This window comes from Bombina bombina, chromosome 1 (assembly GCF_027579735.1).
Source record: "Bombina bombina isolate aBomBom1 chromosome 1, aBomBom1.pri, whole genome shotgun sequence".
In the NCBI taxonomy this organism is placed as follows: Eukaryota; Metazoa; Chordata; class Amphibia; order Anura; family Bombinatoridae; genus Bombina; species Bombina bombina.
The window spans coordinates 1191245418-1191269759 of NC_069499.1; the positions used below are offsets into that span (position 1 = coordinate 1191245418).

The 24342-nt window shown below is 37.4% G+C and overlaps 1 protein-coding gene across 1 annotated transcript in view; it reads left to right on the forward strand.

Moving 5' to 3' along the window:
- Nucleotides 1-24342, forward strand: part of ITGA2B (integrin subunit alpha 2b) — a 194612-nt gene that overhangs the window by 90477 nt on the left and 79793 nt on the right. The window contains exons 12-17 of the mRNA XM_053699977.1: nt 2861-2913; nt 3237-3445; nt 3678-3860; nt 4055-4100; nt 21298-21405; nt 21522-21577. Coding sequence (XP_053555952.1) covers nt 2861-2913; nt 3237-3445; nt 3678-3860; nt 4055-4100; nt 21298-21405; nt 21522-21577 — 655 coding nt within the window. The remainder of the gene's footprint in view (nt 1-2860; nt 2914-3236; nt 3446-3677; nt 3861-4054; nt 4101-21297; nt 21406-21521; nt 21578-24342) is intronic.

Here is a 24342-nt window from a genome sequence, read left to right on the forward strand (position 1 = left end):
ATTATGAGGTGCGGGAGACCTTATGTCTTGTTCTAATGGTTGATATCTATTTCTTGTTTGGATTCTCCAATCTGAGTTGGAGTCAAAGTGATTTCTTTTGTAGTTAGTGTAATAAGAGTTTTTATTCTTATTCTTGTATGTGTAGTGATCAGATTGGTCATAATTGTGTCTATAAGGATATTGGTTATCTGGTTTGTAATTCCATTCTCTGTTATCCCATCTATGTTCATAATTATTTCTTTGATTATAGTTATTTCTGTTGTGGTTTGGATTGTGTTGGTATTCTCTATATGAGTAATTTCTCCTAGGGGTATAACCCCAATCTGTGTTTGAATCGTTGTTCGGCAGATCATAATTGTTATGTGAATATTGGTTTGAAAAAGAATTTTTGGGTGTTCTTGTGTCATATCTATTTTGACTTATAAATTTTTCTTCTGTTTGTGTTTTTGTGTGGTATTGGTCATCGGGGTAGTTAGTGTATTGTCTTCTATGATAGTTATGTTGTTTAATAGATCCTTCTATATTTCGTGTGTCTGATGGAATTTGATTCCTAAATGTCGTGTGATTCGATTGTGGGGGTTTATTTGTATGGTTAGATTTCCCAAATAAATATGATTTGTCTAAAGTTTTTGGAATTGGAGAGGCGACTATTTCAACTGTATTCTCGTATGTGGAATCTATTTCTATTGGAATATCAGTATCTAGAGTTTCAGAGTAGTCTTCCAGATCTCTGTTATATTTAGATGATTTTGTTGCTAGAATATTTTCTTTAAAACTTGAAATCATACGATGTTCAGATAAGAATGTAATTTATTGTTTACAATGTTTATGTGGTTACCAATACTTTGGCCAAACTAGCCGCATGCTCAGAGACCGCATAAGAGAACACCTTCACCATATCGAACATAAATCAACTAGCACCAACCTATACAAACATTTTACTGAATATCATAATGGCAATATTCACCACCTGAAATATTGGGGAGTCAAAAAAGTTTTCCTTAATCCCAGAGGGGGAAATCTAGAAAACCTCCTACTTAGAAAAGAAGCGGAATATATTTACTCCTTTAAAACTTTATATCCACATGGATTAAATATGGAGTTTGATTTAAACTTTCTGATCTAAAACTTATGGATTTAAACATTTCTATATCCACATATACTGACAGAGGAATATACCAAATTTGTCGCAAATTTTACACAACATTCAGCAACAAAACAGCAAAATAATTAAAGCATTTTTCATGCGGACACAAAAATTCTAAGTTATCACATATGTCCCAAAACAAAAACACCCCCTTCTTTCCAACTCACTATTATATTGAGTTTATCTTCACTTATTCACAAAATTATACTGTATATTTATATCATTTAGAGGGCGCACACACAAACTAAACACATATTCAGATCAACTAAGTTTAGGAAATTATGAATAGCTTTATATGTTAAAAGTTTCATTCTAGCAGACGTTATTATTATATCATTCCACAAATCTGTACTACAGCTTAAAATTGGAACCGAACACTTTGCTCAAATATCTGCATAAATATTGGTCAACTAAGAATTTGTAATTAACCAATCAGGAGCTACCTACCCCTTTTTAAAAAGGACCGCGAACACTCTCAGAGGCATCTTGATAAAGGCACCCGCCGAAACGCGTAGATCTGCCCACCTGAGTGTGCACCCTCTTTGACAGTCTATGCCCACACTGTGGGACAAGAACTATCTTCCCTTCAACGGATTCAGCTCTATCTAGCACTTGAAATAATAAGCGCAAAAGAAGAAAACCACCGGACAACAGTCAGAACTGCCTCTTAGAGACTCCTGCAAACCCTGAACAACCTCAAGCAAAATCTTAAGGGTAAACAGTCTCAGAGACCAACGGTAATTTCGCAAACAAACTCCTGTTAAAGATTGAGGAATTTTCAAACGCTACAAGCCTCTTAGAGACTCCTGCAAACCCTGAATAGCATACTAGCACAAAATAGGGTATACAGTCTCAGAGACCAACGGATAATTCAATTTAAATTAAAACACCTTAACAGCGTTCAAACGGCTAAGATTTTTCTCTAGCACAACAAATTTGAGATATACATTGTATCAGCCTAACAAAGGAAATAGAAACAAATCAACAGCTTGTTCATAATAATCTCCAAAGCTACAAAAAGCAAGATTGTCAACTTCAAGGCTGTATTTACTCCAAACGTATATTGCCTCCACAACGGTTTTTTATAACCCCATAAAGCTAAAAAGCCTTTTACACCCAAGACAAAATCGTGAGTACTAGAAGAACATTAATACTAAACTTTTAAAGCCTCAAAAGAGACCGTATAGACAACAGAAGCAAGCAAAAAGTGTACAATATTTAAGCAAGCAAATAAGTGTACAATATTTTAGCAACTATTTTCAATCTTCAATTATTGTTATTACAAATTGTATATTGTATATTGTTTTATATGTCTTAAAGTAATAGAGCTCTATACTTTTATTATGCACATGTTTTAAAGTGTTTTAAAATAAATATATTATTTTTTCAACCATAACGCTTAAGCATAAACTTTTATTTAGGTTACACAGTAACATACAATCACCACATATTATACCTTTAGCTCCCCTCACCTTGGTTATTGCGCTTCATTTTTCGACAGTTGTTTGAAGGAACAACTGTCACACTTGTAGGGTTTAGAGCGTGGTTATATTAACCAATTTTTCCCAACATTAACACTCACCAGGTGCACTCACTCTAAACTTGTTTTTCACTAAGGTTATGTAGAGGGGAAATTTGGGTAATGGTATTATCCTCCATTTTTAACTTTCATGTATTATTATCTATTTTGTTTGTATTTATCACAATCTACAGGTTGCCTCATATTTTGGTTACTCTGTGGCTGTTGCTGACATAAACAATGATAGGTGAGTGCATTGTTGTATATAGGAGGCATGTATGACTTACCTTTGCAAAATGATAGTCATGCTTAAATGACCAGTTATTGACCAGCTCTGTCCTAGCCACATTTTAACAAGAGATAGCAACATTTTCCTCTTTACCACTTCACTAACCATAATCCTCAACAGACTAATATAAACATATTTGACCTTAGAATAGAAAAATTGCATAAATCCTTATTGCTGTTCTTTTCAGAGTGGTTTATGGTCCCCTTGATGCATAGATTTATTTAAAAATGGTATGTAACTTGTTGTTATCTGCAACTTACTCAGTTTGCATACATTTGTAGGATGGATGATGTATTGGTTGGAGCACCTCTTTTTATAGAGCGCCGATCAGGTGGAAAGCTGCAGGAGGTTGGCCGAGTCTTTATTTATAAGCAGAAACGACGTACCCGTTTCCACCCTGAACCCCAGATCCTCAGTGGAACAAAGTTGTATGGACAGTTTGGGTCCTCCATTGCATCTCTTGGGGATTTGGACCAGGATGGCTTCAATGGTGGGAAGACTAACACCAAATATAACTGATTGTTGCATATTTTGAATATATTACAGTAGGTTATAATCAATAGTAGGTTTACATGTGTTTGTAGTAAGCCTGTTTCTCTCAATAGCTAGTATATTTACCATGGTATAGCCAATTTTGGGGTTTCCAATGATTCAGGGGGTCTTTAAATCGAGTAAATTGGGTGTTTCTTCAGTCAAAAATTGTCTCTCCTTCTCAACACCAGATGTTGCTGTGGGGGCTCCATTTGGAGGCAAGACTGGAAGTGGCTGTGTGTATATATACAGGGGAGGGAATTCTGGCCTGTCAGCCCAGCCCTCTCAGGTCCTGGAGCCCACCCTTCCCCCGAATTCCAGGTTTGGCTTTGCTCTGAGAGGAGGAATGGACATCGATGACAATGGCTATCCAGGTTAGAGACACAGAGGCATTACTCTCCATTTTACTTCTGTCTTGTCTCTTTTATGGTCTGTCTCGCTGTTCTTTTCCATCTTATTAACAGCTCCATTGCATTCTTCCTTCTTTCCTTTGTTTTCTCCCTGTCTCCTGATTTGAAGCTTTCATCTCATCCCTCTCTCTGATCCAACTTTTTTTTTTTTATTAAAGATTTGCTTGTGGGTGCATTTGAAGCAGACAAGGCATACATATTCAGGTATATATAATCCTTCCCCAGTAAATTCCTTTAACCTTATGACTGTTTCTTTTTTCTCTTTGCGACTGTCCCTTAAGTCTTTTATTTGTCTCTCCCTTCCCACTAATGTGACTGTCTATGAACTCTGCCTTTACGTGTCCATTGCTATCTCTCCTCTGTAGTCCATTTTGTCTCTCCCTAATGTTTATCCCTTCTCTTGCTGATGCACTCTCTCTTTCCTTATGGCTGTCCTCTTTCTGTACCATTTACCTTCCTTATTTTTAATGCCAGTTTACTATTAGAATGCTAAAATTAAAAAAAACAGCAGAATAAACACAGCACTGCAATTTTCTAGACAATGCTGTAGGGGTTGGAAATGTCACACACTTGTTTGAACTCATTACTTTAGAATGTGTTACATCCCTCCCTGATATATGAGGGGTTAGCCCTAACTTTTACTCTGAGCTTTAGCCCTATTCATATTGCTACTGAAACAATATAGGAGAACATGGGTGTCCAAAGAGGGCAAATAACCACTAACCCTGATCATGAGGATATGCAGTAACAGAGACTTTAGCCACAATGCATTTTAAAGTAACTTGTCATTGGAAAAGTCAACTAACCCTCTGGTTATCACTTGGACAGAGTGATAACAAGTAGACAAAAGGTTAAAATACTAAGTGTCAGATGCATCTGAAACTGCACATGTACCTCAATCAAAAATAAGTTGTGGTGCCAATTAAAATTTTGGAATATTTAAAGGGATTGTCTAGTCAAAATTAAACTTTCATGATTCAAATAGAGCATGCAATTTCAAGCAACTTTCTCATTTACTCCTATTATCAATTTTTCTTTGTTTTCTTAATATCTTATTTGAAAAAGCAAGAATGTAAACTTAGTAGCCGGACCATTTTTGTTTCAGCACCTTGGTAGCGATTGCTGATTGGTGTCTAAATGTAGCCACCAAACAGCAAGTGCTAACCAGGTGCTGAACCAAAAATGGACTGGCTCTTAAGTTTTTATTCTTGCTTTTTTCAAATAAAGAGAACAAAGACAATTTGATAATAGGAGTGAATTATAAAGTTACTTAAAATTGCATGCTCTATCCGAATCATGAAAGATTAATTTTGACTGGACTATCCCTTTAATCTGGTAAGACCAAATATAGCAGAACAATGTTTAATCCTTACCACACACACGCAGCAATGAGAGTCACATAGCTTAGTATATTTATTCAAGATAACAGGCTTACTTTATTCTTCCTTTTAAACAAGTCATCTGTTAAACTGCATGATGTAAGTATGGGTTATTGTGGATTAAGGTAACAATACAGCAGATATCTTCAGTCAGGACATTGAGGCCCATTTATCAAGCTCCGAATGGAGCTTGAGGGCCCGTGTTTCTGGCGAGCCTGCTGGCTCGCCAGAAACAGCAGTTATGAAGCAGCGGTATAAAGACGGCTGCTGAATAACCTGTCCGCCTGCTCTGAGGCGGACAGAGATCGCCACAATTCAACCCGATCGAGTACGATCGGGTTGATTGACACCCCCTGCTGGCAGTCGATTGGCCGCGAATCTGCAGGGGGTGGCGTTGCACCAGCAGCTCACAAGAGCTTCTGGTGCAATGCTGAATACGGAGAGCGTATTGCTCTCCTCATTCAGCGTGGTCTGTCGGACCTGATCTGCACTGTTGGATCAGGTCCGACAGACCTTTAATAAATAGGCCTCACTGACTGAACCTTTTGGTATCTAATACAGGAACAAGAAGGAAGTGAGTTAAGAAAAGGTCTGCAGAGCATAGACACAAGGGAGCAGAAGGAACCCTCTAGTGTCCAAAAACAAGCAGTTGCTTCTATTCCCAACATAAGAGGATATTCTTTTTTTTTTTTAAATTGAGTTGCCTCCTGATCTTCTAGTTATTACATGCTTGGTGTGAAAATCTCACTTACATAACTAATTAATCACCAGTTTTAGAGCAATGATGGAGGGGTTAATGAATGGTTAAAAAGTAAGACCCATATCTCTTTATATGTGATTGGATTGTTAAACATTGGGTTCTGGTTAGAGCTATAAATATGTATTGTATTGGTCTCAGTTGGTATTGTGTTTGGGATGATGTAATATCTTAACTCTCCCTAACTCCTAGTTATCAGTGTGACCCCTTAAGGAGAATTGAAGGATTAAACACTGTCCAAATCTACAGAATAAGAACATCACCTATGCTACTCCCTTCTATTAGTTCTGTCCACCTGTGTTCTGAGAACCTTTCCTATCTTCATTAGTTTCCTTGTGGTTTATTCTGGAGATATGTAATCCTTCAAGCCTTTGTGGCTCTGGTCATGAAAGCTTCAGTGGGCTCTGACATTTTGCATGTGACTTTTGTGACAGCTGGAAGACTAGTTCTTTATGATCCTGGCCTTCTAAGTAAACAGAGCTGGCAGTTTACTTTCTGTATGTAAGACCTTTATGGCACTGCACTCGCTTAGCGCTCTTACTGCTGTTATTGGCTATTATTTAGATATGTATTTTTTGCCTTTTCTCTTTTGAGTGCTGTATTTTTGGATGAATGCTGTTACAGAGGTTCTGAAGTGTATCACTAAGGCAATTTGAACAACAAATTTAGTGGGAAGAACACTTTGGTGGAGAAACTTGGATGGGGATTCCAGCAAGTTAACATTTAGAGCTTGCCATTTGAAGGGTCTATATTCATTCATTTAGGAAATGGAGCCTTAATCCCCTACCCCCAAATAGGAAATTAGTAAATTTCTTCCTTGGGCCCCTAATTCTCAACCCATGCTCAACCCATTTTTCTCGCAGGCACATGTCACAATGTAGAACATAACAGTCCAAACTGAAATGTGCATGAGTAGATTTCATTTTTGAATAGAAACAAAGGAGGGCTACTAAAATGTTACATGGTCTAAAAAACAAAATGTACAAAGAACGACTCTATGATATAAATATGTATAGTTTAGAGGAGAGAAGGGATAGAGGTACCAGCCTTCCAGCATTTATTAGATTTCTACTTACTTCTAATTTTGACAGAAGACGGGAAAAAAAACCTGTAGTAGACCTAAGGGCCATTAACAGCTTTCTGCTCACCTGTGTGTGTGAAATTGCCCATAACACATCCCTTCTATCAATAGATGTCAAGGGTGTTTTTTTCTTGTGCTTATAGCAAGGACTCATGTGCAGTTCATCTGCAGTTTTTATGGTTTGCAGCACTACTGTTTAGAAAATAAACTATCCCAATCGTGTTTACAAGGATTCTTGTTCCTTTGATTACAGAGCTTTGCATGAAATGTTTTTTCTTTCTTGTAATTGGCAAGAGTCCAGGAGCTAGTGACGTATGGGATATACAATCCTACCAGGAGGGGCAAAGTTTCCCAAACCTCAAAATGCCTATAAATACACCCCTCACCACACCCACAATTCAGTTTTACAAACTTTGCCTCCTATAGAGGTGGTGAAGTAAGTTTGTGCTTGATTTCTCCGTTGATATGCGCTTCTCAGCGTTTTGAAGCTTGATTCCTCTCAGAGTACAGTGAATGTCAGAGGGATGTGAAGGGAGTATCACCTATTGAATTTTATGGTTTTCCTCACGGGAAATCTTTTTCATAGGTTCTCTGTTATCGGTCGTAGAGATTCATCTCCTACCTCCCTTTTGAGATCGACGATATACTCTCATATTCCATTACCTCTACAGATAACCGTTTCAGTACTGGTTTGGCTATCTGCTTTATGTGGATGGGTGTCTTTCGGTAAGTATGTTTTCATTACTTAAGACACTCACAGCTATGGTTTGGCACTTTATGCATTAATATAAAGTTCTAAATATATGTATTGTACAGGTGGCCCTCGTTTTACAACGGTTCAATTTACACCGTTTCAGAATAACAACCTTTTTTTCCAGTCATGTGACTGCTGTTGAAAAGCACTGAGGAGCAGTGCATTTATTAAAATAGCCAGTAGGTGGAGCTGTATGCTTGTGTTGCAGCAAAGCCAAGCAAGCTGAAATTAATCAGTTTAACCAGACCTGAGCTGTCGAGCAGATTTCAAAGGAATAAGATCTTCCTGTCTATAACTCAGTCCAGATTGGAATGCATAGAAAGAACTGTTTGCAGAAAAATGCAAGTGAAGTCTGCATTGTGTGATTATTTTATTAGGTGTATAATGCTGTTTAGCAAATGTTTTTGTTCATTTAACTTAGTTTAATTATATATTTTGTGTTGTGTGATTATTTTATTAGGTTTATAATGCTGTCTAGCATTTAACGTCTTTATTTCAAAGCTTTAAAAAAAAATGTATTAGGTATTACTTATGACAATTTTGAGAGGGGCTTGGAACCTATCTCACTCACTTCCCATTGACTTACATTATAAACTGGGTTTCAATTTACAACGGTTTCGATTTACAACCATTACTTCTGGAACCTAACCCCGGCGTAAACTGAGGGTTACCTGTACTTATATTTGTCATGAGTCAGGTTTATGTATATTTCCTTTTGCAGTTTCATATTTAGGAAAATATTTTTCTTACCTGGGGTATAGTCTTTTTTCAAATTTACTGCTTTTTCATTAAATTTTCGTGGGCAAAATTAGGCTCACGAGGTCGCAAAATGCCAACGTTTATTGCGTCATTTTTGGCGGGAGAATTTTTTTGGCACGAAGGTTCGTCCGGTGACGCAAATTCGTAATTTCCAGCATCTTAGTTGATGCCGAGTTTCCTTACGCAAGGTTGCGTCTGCAATGACGCAAGTGTGTCATTTCCGGCTATTGTTAGCGCCAAAAAAATTCATTTTGCGTTGTGCGTAATACTTGCCGCCAAATAATTTCATTATTTAAAACCCCATTTCTATATGCCTCTTGCCTTTTTCTATGTCAGAGGGCTATGCTGTTTGCATTTTTTCCCATTCCTGAAACTGCCATATAAGGAAATTGATAATTTTGCTTTATATGTTGTTTTTTCTCTTACATTTGCAAGATGTCTCAATCTGATCCTGTCTCAGAAACCACTGTTGGAACCCTGCTGCCTGATAACAGTTCTACCAAAGCTAAGTGTATCTGTTGTAAATTTGTTTAGGTTATATCTCCAGCTGTGGTGAGTAATAGTTTTCATGATAAGCTTTTACCTGCAGAGAATGTATCCATCAGTAATAGTGCAATGCCTGTTGTTCCTTCAACATCTAATGTACATGATATCCCTGTGAATGTAATACGGGCCCTCAAGCTCCATTCGGAGCTTGATAAATGGGCCTCAATGTCCTGACTGAAGATATCTGCTGTGTTGTTACCTTAATCCATACTCTCATATTCCATTACCTCTACAGATAACCGTTTCAGTACTGGTTTGGCTATCTGCTTTATGTGGATGGGTGTCTTTCGGTAAGTATGTTTTCATTACTTAAGACACTCACAGCTATGGTTTGGCACTTTATGCATTAATATAAAGTTCTAAATATATGTATTGTACTTATATTTGCCATGAGTCAGGTTTATGTATATTTCCTTTTGCAGTTTCATATTTAGGAAAATATTTTTCTTACCTGGGGTATAGTCTTTTTTCAAATTTACTGCTTTTTCATTAAATTTTCGTGGGCAAAATTAGGCTCACGAGGTCGCAAAATGCCAATGTTTATTGCGTAATTTTTGGCGCGAGAATTTTTTTGGCGCGAAGGTTCGTCCAGTGACGCAAATTCGTAATTTCCAGCATCTTAGTTGACGCCGAGTTTCCTTACGCAAGGTTTTGTTAGCGCCAAAAAATTTAATTTTGCGTTGTGCGTAATACTTGCCGCCAAATAATTTCATTATTTAAAACCCCATTTCTATATGCCTCTTGCCTTTTTCTATGTCAGAGGGCTATGCTGTTTGCATTTTTTCCCATTCCTGAAACTGCCATATAAGGAAATTGATAATTTTGCTTTATATGTTGTTTTTTCTCTTACATTTGCAAGATGTCTCAATCTGATCCTGAATCAGAAACCACTGTTGGAACCCTGCTGCCTGATAACAGTTCTACCAAAGCTAAGTGTATCTGTTGTAAATTTGTGGAGGTTATATCTCCAGCTGTGGTGAGTAATAGTTTTCATGATAAGCTTTTACCTGCAGAGAATGTATCCATCAGTAATAGTGCAATGCCTGTTGTTCCTTCAACATCTAATGTACATGATATCCCTGTGAATATAAAATATTTTATTGCTGATGCGATTAGAAGGCTTTGTCTGCTATTCCGCCTTCTAATAAACGTAAAAGATCTTTTAAAACTTCTCATAAAGTTGATGAAATTTCAAATGACTGACAACATACTGAATTATCCTCATCTGATGAGGATCTATCTGATTCAGAAGATCCTTCCTTAGATATTGACACTGACAAATCTACTTATTTATTTAAAATGGAGTATATTTGTTCCCTGTTAAAAGATGTGTTGATTACATTGGATATTGAGGAAACTAGTCCTCTTGATACTAAAACTAGTAAACGTTTAAATTCTGTTTATAAACCTCCTGTGGTTACTCCAGAGGTTTTTCCAGTTCCAATAATTTCTAAGGAATGGAATAGGCCTGGTACTTCTTTTATCCCATCTTCAAGGTTTAAAAAATTGTATCCTTTGCTAGCAGTTAGTTTGGAGTTTTGGGAAAAGATCCCCAAAGTTGATGGGGCTATTTCTACTCTTGCCAAATGTACTACTATTCCTATGGAAGATAGTACTTCCTTTAAGGATCCTTTAGATAGGAAACTTGAATCTTATCTAAGGAAAGCTAATTTATATTCTGGCTATCTTCTCAGGCCTGCCATTTCTATGGCTGATGTTGCAGCTGCATCAACTTTTTGGTTGGAAAGTTTAGCGCAACTGGAAATGGATCCTGATTTGTCTAGCATTGTTCGCTTGCTTCAACATGCTAATCATTTTATCTGTGATGCCATTTTTTATATCATCAAAATTGATGTTAAATCTATGTCTTTAGCTATTTTAGCTAGAAGAGCTTTGTGGCTCAAATATTGGAATGCTGACATGGTATCATAGTCATCATAGTCTAGATTACTATCTCTTTCTTTCCAAGGTAATAATTTATTTGGTTTTCAGTTGGATTCAATTATTTCAACTGTCACTGGGGGGAAGGGAGTTTTTTGCCTCAGGATAAAAGACCTAAGGGTAAATCTAAAGATTCTAACCGTTTTCGTTCCTTTCGACAAAATAAGGAACAATCCTTCCCCGAAAGAATCTGGTTCCAATTGGAAACCTTCTTCAAGTTGGAGTAAATCCAAACCATTTAAGAAACCAAAGCCAGCCCCCAAGTCTGCATGAAGGTGCGGCCCTCATTCCAGCTCAGCTGGTAGGGGGCAGATTAAGATTCTTCCAAAACTTTTGGGCAGATTCTGTCCAAAATCAATGGATTTCAGAGTATTGTCTCTCAAGGGTACCGAATAGGATTCAGAGTAAGACCACCTGTGAGAAGATTTTTTCTCTCACACATCCCAGACAATCCAGTAAAGGCTCAGGCTTTTCTGAAGTATGTTTCAGACCTGGAGCTTTCAGGGGTAATCATACCAGTTCCGTTTCAGGAACATGGTCTGGGATTTTATTCAAATCTATTCATTGTCCCAAAGAAAGAAAATTAATTCAGGCCAGTTCTGGATCTGAAAATTTTGAATTGTTTTGTAAGAGTGCCAACTTTCAAAATGGTGACTTTAAGGACTATTCTGCCTTTTGTTCAGCAAGGGCATTATATGTCCACGATAGACTTACAGGATGCATATCTTCATATTTTCTGATTCATCCAGACCACTATCAGTTTCTGAGATTCTCTTTTCTAGACAAGCATTACCAATTTGTCGCTCTTCCATTTGGTCTAGCGACAGCTCCAAGAATCTTTTCAAAGGTTCTTGGTGCCCTGCTCTCTGCAATCATAGAACGGGGTATTGCGGTGTTTCCTTATTTGGACGATATCTTGGTACTAGCTCAGTCTTTCTGCAGAATCTCATACAAATCAACTAGTGTTGTTTCTTCAAAGACATGGTTGGAGGATCAATTTACCAAAAAGTTCCTAAGACAAACCTTAAAAACAGCGACAATTGTCTCTCATAATATAATTGCTCCGTGTGAATGAGTGTGTAGGTGTAGTGTTGTGTGATTCATTGTGTCTTTTCATAATAATACCCAATTTTGTAAAAAAAAGAGGGGCTGAAAATCTGACATCATACAGTTTAATGTGTGTGTTTGTTATCATTCATTCTCTGATTTTGTCCCTCCTAATGGAAGATCCCACTGGACAGGTCAAAAAACAGACTGAGGGGGCGGAGCCAGCAGAGCAGCAAGACAGACGCACACTTCAGTAGCTCCAACTACACTGCTTATATATATCAATTTCAAGGACTGTTCTAGCCCTAATATTTATTTCTCAACGAAGACCACTTAATATTAGTGACCTGCACATCTAATTTAACTACTGTGAGCTCTGCCAAAGCGATAAACTTTCTATACTCTCTGAGGTAATCTGTTGGCCAGAGGCTCTGAAGTCGGCCATCTTGGGCCTGTCTCTACTGCATTCCTGTTACCCACTGCCATTCCCTGATATGTCAACAGCGGAACAAATTATGGAGGAGATCCATCTTTTTCTCGAGGGGTGCTGCAGCATACTTGAGCGCTTACCCAGTCTGGCGCTCTGGCAGGTAGATGACACGTCTTTGGCTCATACTACCCACATATCCACCTGCATGGCCATGCCGGGGGGTGGCGACGCTTTGGGGCCCCGGCGTCCCTCACCTCCTGAGGATACTGTCGTGGAGGCGGAGAATGGAACTGCCCTTACCGGCTTTTCGCCGGGTACGTTAAAGAGCTTCAGCCTCCTACGACACCAGTCACTTCTCACTGCACCTAACAGTCGCATGCAGATGCTACCGCCTGCAGCTACAGCAACCCAAGGAGGTTTATACCTTACATCAGTGGAAGCCTTCTTATCGCCAGACTGTTTCATCTGGATTTGCTTGAGTGCAGCAGCCCGCAATATTATGGCTCAGAGATTTATGGATCTATACCGCCTCTACCCCAGTAAGGCACGGTCGGCCCTTCTCACCCGCGGACAGCAGCGGTCAGGTATCACGGCCAAGCTGCAGAGGTTAGGCATTGGTTAAAATGCTGGGGACTTCTGAGAGACTTTGCTTGTGATGGCGGTGTGTTTGACTACTTCTGAACTGTCTATCATGAGCTGGGTTGAACTCGTTGTGCACTTTAAGCTCCTTTTGTTATTTCTTAGTGTTTCACAGTTTTACTCCCTAGTTTATTTAATGTACGCAAAGTAGCAATTGTTGGAATTTACCCCTATTGTCAGAAATTTACTCTTATCAAACTAATTGCAGGGCTAAACGTTTATTACCTTAAAAGAATGGTAACTACATTAGGTCTAAAACGTTACGAAAGGACATATGATGTACTTGGCCATAATCCAGATTTCCCTTTAATCATTTACTTTATTTGAGTGGTTTGGGGCATTTACTGCATTACACATATGTTTAATGTATAGGCTGCAAAAAGTATTCTGCGAGTTGAGAAATGTAATGTCAATAATTAAGTATCATCTTGTTAGCAGGATTATATTATTATATTATATGTTTTCTCACATCTCTATATAAGCTATTGTGCCCAACTAAGCGATTGCTGCTTGTATATAACCCTCCCAAATATTTTTCCTTACTATGTACTGGGTTAAAACTTGCTGAGGTCTCAAAGTTATATGTTATCCCTATATAAGCTGATATACTGTAATTACATGAGACTTTGGGGGATAGTTTAAGAGAAGTATATAAGGACATTGCTGTTTGTTTCTATGGGTACATTTATGTTATGTTATATTCCATGTGGAGGTTTCTCTACCCCTTACTCTCAGCGGTGGTAATTGATCATAACCAGAAAAGGGGGTAACTACAGCTGATGGAACACTCATGGGTTCATATTTACTATTACTCCTTCAAGTAGGAACCCAAATCCCATGTTCGTAGCAACCTCCCATTCATATTAGTCACATGATCTCTGTGGAGCATCTATTAAGCTTGTTATCTTTAGAATCACCCATTTAAATAATGTCCACCTAATTTTGAGTCTCTCACCTCTGTTTTCCCCTATGCCCCTACCCCCCTATCCCCTCCAATGATGTTATTACATGGAGGTCGAGCTGCCAGCGGCCGAGGCGGCAAGACCCTCTCTCCCGTCATTTCATCTAGGTGTTAGCTTCTATCTATGTTTGGGGGCTCAGAGACAGGCATTTACTCATGATTCACACTGTTTCTCTCAACCCAGTACCCTCATAAAAATCATTATAATTATTGCACATATGGTTATCAATTTGCACATCTTATTTGATATAAATCCACTCATTACATTCAAACTCCAACCTCCCCCCCCCCCCCTTTATAATATACCTCCCTATAGGGGAGATCTCATTATGCGGTTCATCTTGTACATACCGTACCCTAGATATTTTATCACACTCACATATCATATCACACCATTTAATTAAAAACGATTTTATTGATATTACCTGAAATATAACTCGTCAATTTACTCTATCTGTAAGACCATCTTAAGTACCTACTGTTTGTGTAATAATGAAAATGAGGTTCCAACTTTCAGTCTGACATTTCTTCCAATGTGAATCTTGCTCTCCTGTATGGAAGCCACTTTATTGTAATATATTATATCTATGTAATTTTTTGGTTTATTACCTTGCATAAGCTGTATTGCTTTTTCCACAACCTCAATAAAAAACTTTAATTAAAAAAAAAAAACAAAAAAAAAAAACAGACTGAGAGAAAACTATTCTTCGTAACATTACTGAGAGAGCCTTCATATTTTCTCTACTGGTATATAAATAATAATGAATGTACACATTTAAAAAATTGATGTTCACCAATTAAAGCGACAGTCAAGTCCAAAAAAAACTTTCATATTTTAAATAGGGCATGAAATTTTAAACAGCTTCCCAATTTACTTTTATCACCAATTTTGCTTTGTTCTCTTGGTATTCTTAGTTGAAAGCTAAAACTAGGAGGTTCATATGCTAATTTCTTAGACCTTGAAGACTGCCTCTAATCTGAATACATTTTGACCACTAGAGGGCATTAGTTCACATGTTTCATATAGATAACATTGAGCTCATGCACGTAAAGTGACCTAGGACTGAGCACTGATTGGCTAAACTGCATGTCTGTCAAAAGAACTGAAATAAGGGGGCAGTCAGCAGAAGCTTAGATACAAGGTAATCACAGAGGTAAAAAGTATATTAATATAACTGTGTTGGTTATGCAAAACTGGGGAATGGGTAATAAAGGGATTATCTTTCTTTTTAAACAACAAAAATTCTGGTGTTGACTGTCCCTTTAAATGACCATCATCTCTTATAACTGGGCTGTGTTATCCTGCAGAAGTTGATAATTCTTATACCTAACAAATATATTTAGATCAATGGATCTAATTGTCATATAGATGAAAGAACACAGGTGCAGGTTGTGCATCTGCAACATAAATATGCTAAATTAAAATGAATGTGTTCAAAAATGTATTCTATATGAAGTTTGTAAAAAATGCCAACTATAATGTCCTTGTCTATAAAAAATTGATTGCCTAATTTCAAAAGGGGTCGATAATGGATAATCTATTATTTCACTAGGAAGATGAAACCTATTGTAAGATTTATTTACTTGGAAAATGAAACCTAGAGTTTGATTTTTATAATTTATTGATCCATACCCTGTTATGTTACACAGGATAAGGAGCAAGGTATGTGGGAGACTAAAACGTATTGTGGACAGAGTACCTGAACATGACTAGATTACAACATAGTTATTGGTACTACTAAAAGAAATACCTTGAATAAAGATTAATTAAAGGCTGCCAGATCAGATTGGAATTATTGTATACAATTGTTTCTACTAGTGTTGAAAAAGGCAACACTTAATACAATGTAACATCCATACTATCTGGACTATGTATACTCCCATTGGTTCCTTATAACTTGACAACTTCCTGTTATATCATTACATGTGTATTTAATGATGCTAATTAAGCATGCTTGTATCCGTTTTTTGCATTTGCCTGAGGAAACGACCACTGAGCAGTCGAGAAACGCGTTGCAGCAAAAAAGATATTAAAGAGTTTGTTTTAATAACATTCTGGAAGTTGTTTTTATATGCTTACCAAGTTTTAGCTTACCATCTTTCCAATAGGTAAAAAACCCCAGTCTGGACGGGTATGAAACAAGAGACAGTTCCGGTATCTACAGCAATCTTCAGCTAAGGAACAGCTGACACCTGTAAAATAAAACCTAACCTGAGTTACACTAACACCTTACATTACAATAAAATTAAATTAAATAATAAAATACAATTATCTAAATTACAAAAAAAATAAACAATAAATTACACAAAATAAAAAAAGAAATTATCAAAAATAAAAACAAATTACTCCTAATCTAATAGCCCTATCAAAATAAAAAAGCCCCCCCCAAAATAAAAAAACCCTAGCCTACACTAAACTGCCAATGGCCCTAAAAAAGGGCCTTTTGCGGGGCATTGCCCCAAAGGAATCAGTTCTTTTATCTGTAATTTTTTTTTACAAACAACCCCCCAACAGTAAAACCCACACAACCAAACTCCACAAATAAAAACCTATCTAAATAAACCTAAGCTAACCGTTGCCCTGAAAAGTGCATTTGGATGGGCATTGCCCTTAAAAGGGCATTTAGCTCTTTTACATTGCCCAAACCCTAATCTAAAAATAAAACCCACCGAATAAACCCTTTAAAAAAAACGTAACACTAACCCCCGATGATCCACTTACAGTTTTGGAAGACCAGGCATCCATTCTCATCCAGCCGGCAAAGTTCTCATCCAAGCGGGCAGAAGTCCTATTCGAAGCGGCCAGAAGTCTTCATCCAGACGGCATCTTCTTTCTTCTATCAGCCAAAAGAATGCAAGCTCAATCCTATTGGCTGATTGCAACAGCCAATAGGGTTTTTTACCCTTTAATTCCTATTGGCTGATACATTTCGATTGGCTGATAGAATTCTAAGGGACGCCATCTTGGATGACGTACCTTAAAGGGAAACTTCATTCTTGGTTAACCATCGGAAGAAGAGGATGCTCCGCGCCGGATGTCTTGAAGATGGACCTGCTCCACGCCGGATGGATGAAGATAGAAGATGCCGGATGGATGAAGACTTCTGCCCGCTTGGATGAAGACTTCTGCCGGCTTCGAGGGGGACTTCTGCCCCCTTGGATGAAGACTTTTGCTGGCTTCGAGGAGGACTTCGGCCCACTTGGATGAGGATGGATGTCCAGTCTTCGAAAACTGTAAGTGGATCGTCGGGGGTTAGTGTTAGGTTTTTTTAAGGGTTTATTAAGTGGGTTTTATTTTTAGATTAGGATTTGGGCAGTAAAAGAGTTAAATGCCCATCCAAATGCCCTTTTCAGGGCAATGGGGAGCTTAGGTTAATTTAGATTTTTATTTGGGGGGTTTGGTTGTGTGGGTGGTGGTCTTTACTGTTGGGGGGTTGTTTGTATTTTATTTTACAGGTAAAAGAGCTGATTTCTTTGGGGCAATGCCCCGCAAAAGGCCCTTTTTTAGGGCCATTGGCAGTTAAGTGTAGGTTAGGGTTTTTTTTATTTTAGGGGGGGTTTTATTTTGATAGAGCTATTAGATTAGGAGTAATTCGTTTTTATTTTTGATCATTTCTTTTTTATTTTGTGTAAATTAGTGTTTATTTTTTTGTAATTTAGATGATTGTATTTTATTAATATAATTTATTTAATTTTATTGTAATGTTAGGTGTTAGTGTAACTCAGGTTAGGTTTTACTTTACAGGTAAGTTTGTATTTATTTTAACTATGTAGCTAGTAAATAGTTACTAACTATTTACTAACTTGTCTACCTAGTTAAAATAAATACAAACTTAGCTGTGAAATAAAAATAAAACCTAAGATAGCTACAATGTAACTATTAGTTATATTGTAGCTAGCTTAGGTTTTATTTTACAGGTAAGTATTTAGTTTTAAATAGGAATTATTTAGGTAATAATAAGTTTTATTTAGATTTATTTTAATTATATTTAAGTTAGGGGGTGTTAGGGATAGGTTTAGGGGTTAATAGGTTTATTATAGCGGCGGTGTGGCCGGGCAGCAGATTAGGGGTTAATAATATTTAAATAGTGTTTGCGATGCGGGAGGGCGGCGGTTTAGGGGTTAATAGGTAGTTTATGGGTGTTAGTGTACTTTGTGACAGTTTAGTTATGAGTTTTATGCTACAGTTTTGTAGCATAAAACTCATAACTACTGACTTTAGATGGCGGTACAGATCTTGTCATTTTAGGCTCACAGCAAAACTCGTAATACCGGCGCTATGAAAGTCCCATTGAAAAAGGACTTTTCTTAAAGTGCGGTACTGACGTTGCGTGACAGCCAAAAAAGTGTGCAGTACACCTATTCTGACAAGACTTGTAACAACAGCGGTAGGGAAAAAGCATTGTTATGGGCCATAACGATGCTTTTTGAGTCATAACGCAAAACTCATAATCTAGCTGATAGTTTCCAGTTGTTATCAGTTAAAGCCAATCAGGCACATATATGTAGCAGGGCTAGCCTTGAGAAGTCTGCAGGGTGCATTTTAAATTTGTGAGAATTAGAGTATATTGCAAAGTTGTTTTATTATGCATAACTAAACATTTTATATAAAATCATTTTTTAAGGTGTTTACTGTCCCTTTAAAAACCAAACAAATCAATTTTGCTGTTGAATGAACATGTCCGTAAACAGGAAAGACAAATTGGAACAATCCAGTACAACAGTCATTCCATAACAATGTAAACAGAACATAACCCCCCCCCAAGATGAATATGGAAAAAAACAAACATACAAAAACGTTTATTGCAATACTATTATACTCTGATGGAGGTGGTGGCTGAACTAACATCAGAATTGATCAGTTTTCTCACTGGTGAGCTATAGTCCACTGCAATAACTTTTTCTAATACTCTCCACACTATGGGCTCGATTTATCAAGCGATGGCGGAAAAGGGCGAACATATTCGCCCCTGTCAGCCCCAGCTCGCCTCTGGCGGGCAATAATCCACTGCCGGAATTTATCATTGCACGTGAGCGCTATTTGGTGCTCAAGTGCAACACCACCCTCTGCCCGTGCACAGCCAGTCACGCGTGGGCTGGAGCTGTCAATCTTACCAGTCGGACGAGATTGGGGAGATTTAATTCTCCACCTAAGAGGTGGAGAAGAGAGTAGGAAGGTGTGAGAACCTGCATTCGTAGAAAGAAGAGAAGGCTTGAAGAAGGCTTGAAAAATCAAGCCCTATGCACATGACTTCATTTCCCAGCTTCCTAAGCAATCTGTTTCCGCTTTGAAAATAATGTGAATTAATAATTCAGTCAAATAAGCTACCTCTGGCCATTACGCTATGAATTAATTATTCTAAACTTAATTAATTTATTTCTGTAATTAACCCCTTAACGACCAGCGGCGTACCCTGGGCCTCTCTCTTCCGCAATATATCTAAAAGTAGCGAGATCGAATGCCCCAGGAGTGGTGCCGATCGTTGGTGGTGTGGGAGGGTTAGGAGGGAGGCGGGTGGGTGGCCCATCACCGGAGGGGGGCAGGTGGGACCGCTACGCTACAGAAAAAAACAACTGACAGAGGCAGGGAGGGGAAAGAAAGGGAAGTAGGTAGAGGGGGATCCTATGGTGGAGGGGTGGATTATAGGGCAGGGATATAATCTTGGAGGGGGCAGCTAAACTACAGAAAAAAAGTTTTTTTGTATTTTTTTTTAATAAAAAAATAAATAAAAATGATAGCAAACAGTACCTAAGATGGCAGAAATCAGTTAGAGGAGTAAGGGGGGGATCCTACACTGCAGAAAATAGGAAAAACATTTTTATTAAAAAAAAGCCTTATTTTCATACTGGCAGACTTTCTGCCAGTACTTAAGATGGGGGTGACCATTGGGGGGTCGGGGAGGGAAGAGAGCTGTTTGAGAAGGATCAGGGGGTGGAAAGTGTCAGATGGGAGGGTGATCTCTACACTAAAGCTAAAATTAACCTTACAAGTTACCTGAATAACCCCTTCACTGCTGGGAATAATAAGTGTGGTGCGCAGCTGCAATTAACGGCCTTCTAATTACCAAAAAGCAATGGCAAAGCCATATATGTCTATTTCTGAACAAAGCAGATCCCAGAGAAGCTTTTGCAACCATTTGTGCCATGATTGCTCAAGCAAATAATTTCAGTGAGAAACCTAAAGTTTGTGAAAAAGTTAACGATTTTTTTTTTTATCGCATTTGGCAGTGAAATGGTGGCATGAAATATACAAAAAAAGGCTCTATTTCTGTTTAAATGTAGTGATGGCAAAATGCTAAAAATGCTCTGGTCTTTTGGGAAAGTTTTAGTCTGAAATGCCCGGTCCTTAAGGGGTTAATCTTTATGAAAAAATTATTATTTACAATTTAAAAAAAAATTAATTTCCATGTTTAAAGAAAAGAAAAGAAAACCTGCTGTGCCAGATGATAACTATGTTGTCAATTTTCTTTTTTGTTTACCATTTGTACTTTTTTATTTTTTTATTTATCTATTTTATTAAGTTGGTGAATTCACTATTATGATTGATCTGGAGAGTAAGAATTATAATATGTACATTTTCCTTTTCCTGGTCAAAGACATTGGTTACTTTCACAAAACGTCTATGGGGTGCAAGATATTTGTACATCTATTATTATTATATATTTGTAACGCACAGCCAAATTCTGTAGCAATACAATATAAATTTGAGGAACTGAACAAGTGTTTTTTTAAAAGTCTGGAGATACATATTTCAGAACATGTCATTGAGATTGGTGGTAAAACATTTGGAAGTTAAAAATCACAACAGGAAAGTTTTATGTTACTCTTAGCTATGCAGGAAGCTCATATTTCCTTCCTTGCAAACATATATAGTTTACGCGCAATTAGTAATGAATTGTGTATAGATGTATGATATATTTATTATCCTTCCTAATTTTTTTTTAATCTTTCCATATTTTGCTTTTCCTCGCTCCCTTTTGCTTTACATTCTTGTCTCCAGATCTTCTATCAGTGGTCTCTCTACTCAGTTATCATTTCCATCTACTTTCCTTTTACTTCTGTCTCACCCCTTCTCTTTTTACATTTCACTTTTCTTTCCTCAATAAGGGCCCAGCCAGTGGTTTTCCTCCACACTTCAATCCACTTTACTCCAGATACTCTGAACCCAGATGTGAAAGGCTGTCAGCTTCCTGGGACAACCACCAAAGTCAGCTGGTGAGAGGGGCATGGGAGCTTAAACAAGTGAATAGAATGGAACTCTCTCTGGACTATGGCAGTGAAGGGCTTTTACAAAGGCAATATTCTAAATACCTTTATTTTTTGTTTTTTAGTTTTATTGTTAGTGTCTGTGTTCGAGCATCTGAGCAAAGTCTGCCAAGAATACTAAGTAAGAACTTTTCACCCATAAAGTAACTTCTGTAACCCAACCCTTCGCTTTGTCTGGCAACCTCCCTCCAAACCTTACTGCTAAGATAACTCACCAAATTTTAAAAAAAATATAAATTGCTTTTCTAACCACCCAAAATATGTTATTTTCTATGAAGCCACTCTGACATCCTTACCACATTCTATGTCCTTCTTGTGTTATGACTAGTTTTGCTACATTTTGTAATCCATTATCTGAAACATAGATCTTTTGGGTTAAAAAAACTTATGTTAATGAACTGCCAATCCTAGGTATTAAACAGAAACGTTGCTCCTATAAAATATTCATACTCTTTAACATCTACCCAAACTTTCCTGAACCTTCAAACCACCTCTAAACCTTATTTTGTTTGCAACTAAAATTTGGTTCCTTCAGGCCAAGAACCAAGCATGTCAATCCTTGTCAGTACCATTTGAGCTTTATCAGGGCCCCCCAGTAATCTCAGCCATCTAGTTATTTCATTATTTCCTCACCTGTCTATCCCATCCTATTTCCATAGTTTATTTTCATATTAGTTATCTACTTTTCCATCTCTTCTTAATATTTATTTATACCCCATACTCTCCCCACCTCCCCCCTTTTTTTTTTTTGCCTTTTCCATAACACCTACATCTTCTATTATATTTCTCTTTTTAACTATAAACCTCCACGGACTTTGATCCCTTTAACTCCCCCATGTCATCTCATACTTTTATGCTTCCTTTTTATGTTTCTTCTCTCTCCCTGATATTTATCTACATCTTGTAACCCTTATTCTTCAATCGTTCTACTTCTTTCTTTCATGTAATTGGCAAGAGTCCATGAGCTAGTGACGTATGGGATATACAATCCTACCAGGAGGGGTAAAGTTTCCCAAACCTCAAAATGCCTATAAATACACCCCTCACCACACCCACAATTCAGTTTTACAAACTCTGCCTCCTATGGAGGTGGTGAAGTAAGTTTGTGCTAAGATTTCTACGTTGACATGCGCTTCTCAGCATTTTGAAGCCTGATTCCTCTCAGAGTACAGCGAATGTCAGAGGGACGTAGAGAGTATTACCTATTGAATGCAATGATTTTCCAAACGGGGGTCTTTTTCATAGGTTCTCTGTTATCAGTCGTAGAGATTTATCTCATACCTCCCTTTTCAGATCGACGATATACTCTCATATACCATTACCTCTACTGATAACTGTTTCAGTACTGGTTTGGCTATCTGCTATATGTGGATGGGTGTCTTTTGGTAAGTATGTTTTTTTATTACTTAAGACACCCCAGCTATGGTTTGGCACTTTATGCATTTATATAAAGTTCTAAATATATGTATTGTACTTATATTTGCCATGAGTCAGGTTCATGTATTTCCTTTTGCAGATTGTCAGTTTCATATTTGGGAAGTTAATATTGAGAAATATTTTTCTTAACTGGGGTTTAGTCTTTTTTCCATTGACTACTTGTTTCAAATTGTGGGCTGTCTTAGGCTCGCGGGTGTGCTAAATACTACACTTTATTGCGTCATTCTTGGCACGAGAATTTTTTTGGCACGAAAGGCACGTCCGTTGATGCAAGTTCGTAATTTCCGGCGTCGTACTTGACGCAGGGGTTTCACACAGGGTTGTGTAGTTAGTGATGCAAGTGTGTCATTTCCAGGCCATGGTTGGTGCCAAAATTTTTTTAACGGAGCACACCTGTTGTATTACTGAGCATAGTGTTCTCGAAGTTTGGCTGCTACTGAATTCAGGCTACGGCACCTCTGACTCTTCTGGCTGGTTGTATATCAGCCGGACTGAGCAGTGTGTATTCAGTTAGTTAGCGGTTAGAGACACATGCTTTTATTTATTGTGGTATTTTCTTGCATTCTCAGAGACTTATTAGCAAGGTGTTTTTGCACCTTGTTTTGGACATTCAGTCTAGTTTTGCATTAACGGACGGACACATACGGGACATCAGCTGGTTTCCATTGTGCAGAACCTCTATGCAGATCAGAGAGTGAGTACAGCTTGTTCGTTATTATAAACGGCTTGTGTTATTGCACTAAGAAGATTTTCTCTTCTACTAGGAGGAATTTACATACATCTAAGAAATCTCAACGAACATCATTATTTACAAACAGTGTTGAGGATTACGCTCCTGTTTACGGACACTGGACTCGTACTGACTTTGTAACATCTGTCCTTGCATATTTGTTATCAGTTTTTTTATCCAGTATCTGTTTTTTCTATGCTATTAACTTGTTTAGAACTTTTGTTTATTTTTGTACTATTTTTGCATTTGCACTCACATTCACCTTGATTGCACCGCTAAGCTATAAGAAGCGGGTTCTTTTATGAAATGTTTTTTATGAAATGTTTTTTATGAAATGTTTTTTATGAAATGTTTTTTATGAATTGTGTTTTATGAATTGTTTTCTGAATTGTTTTTTGGATTACTTTTAAGGTCGACCTTAATTGTGTTTTTGTGTCATTGCATTTACTATATATTTTGAATATTAGTTTGTTAGTTTTTATTGTTGAGTTTTTTGATAAAATTTGTACTGTTTAAATAGACATCTGTGGGTTAATCTTCAGCGTTTGTCCGCAGTTACATCTTTTTCAATTCTCTCTACCTAAAATTAATAAATAATAATTTATTTTAATATTATATTATATCTTGCTGCTTTATGTTAGTTGTCAGTTTTCATTCTCTCTGTAATAAATATATTATATTTTAGAGTTTGATTTGGTCCTGTTTTTGATATACTATCC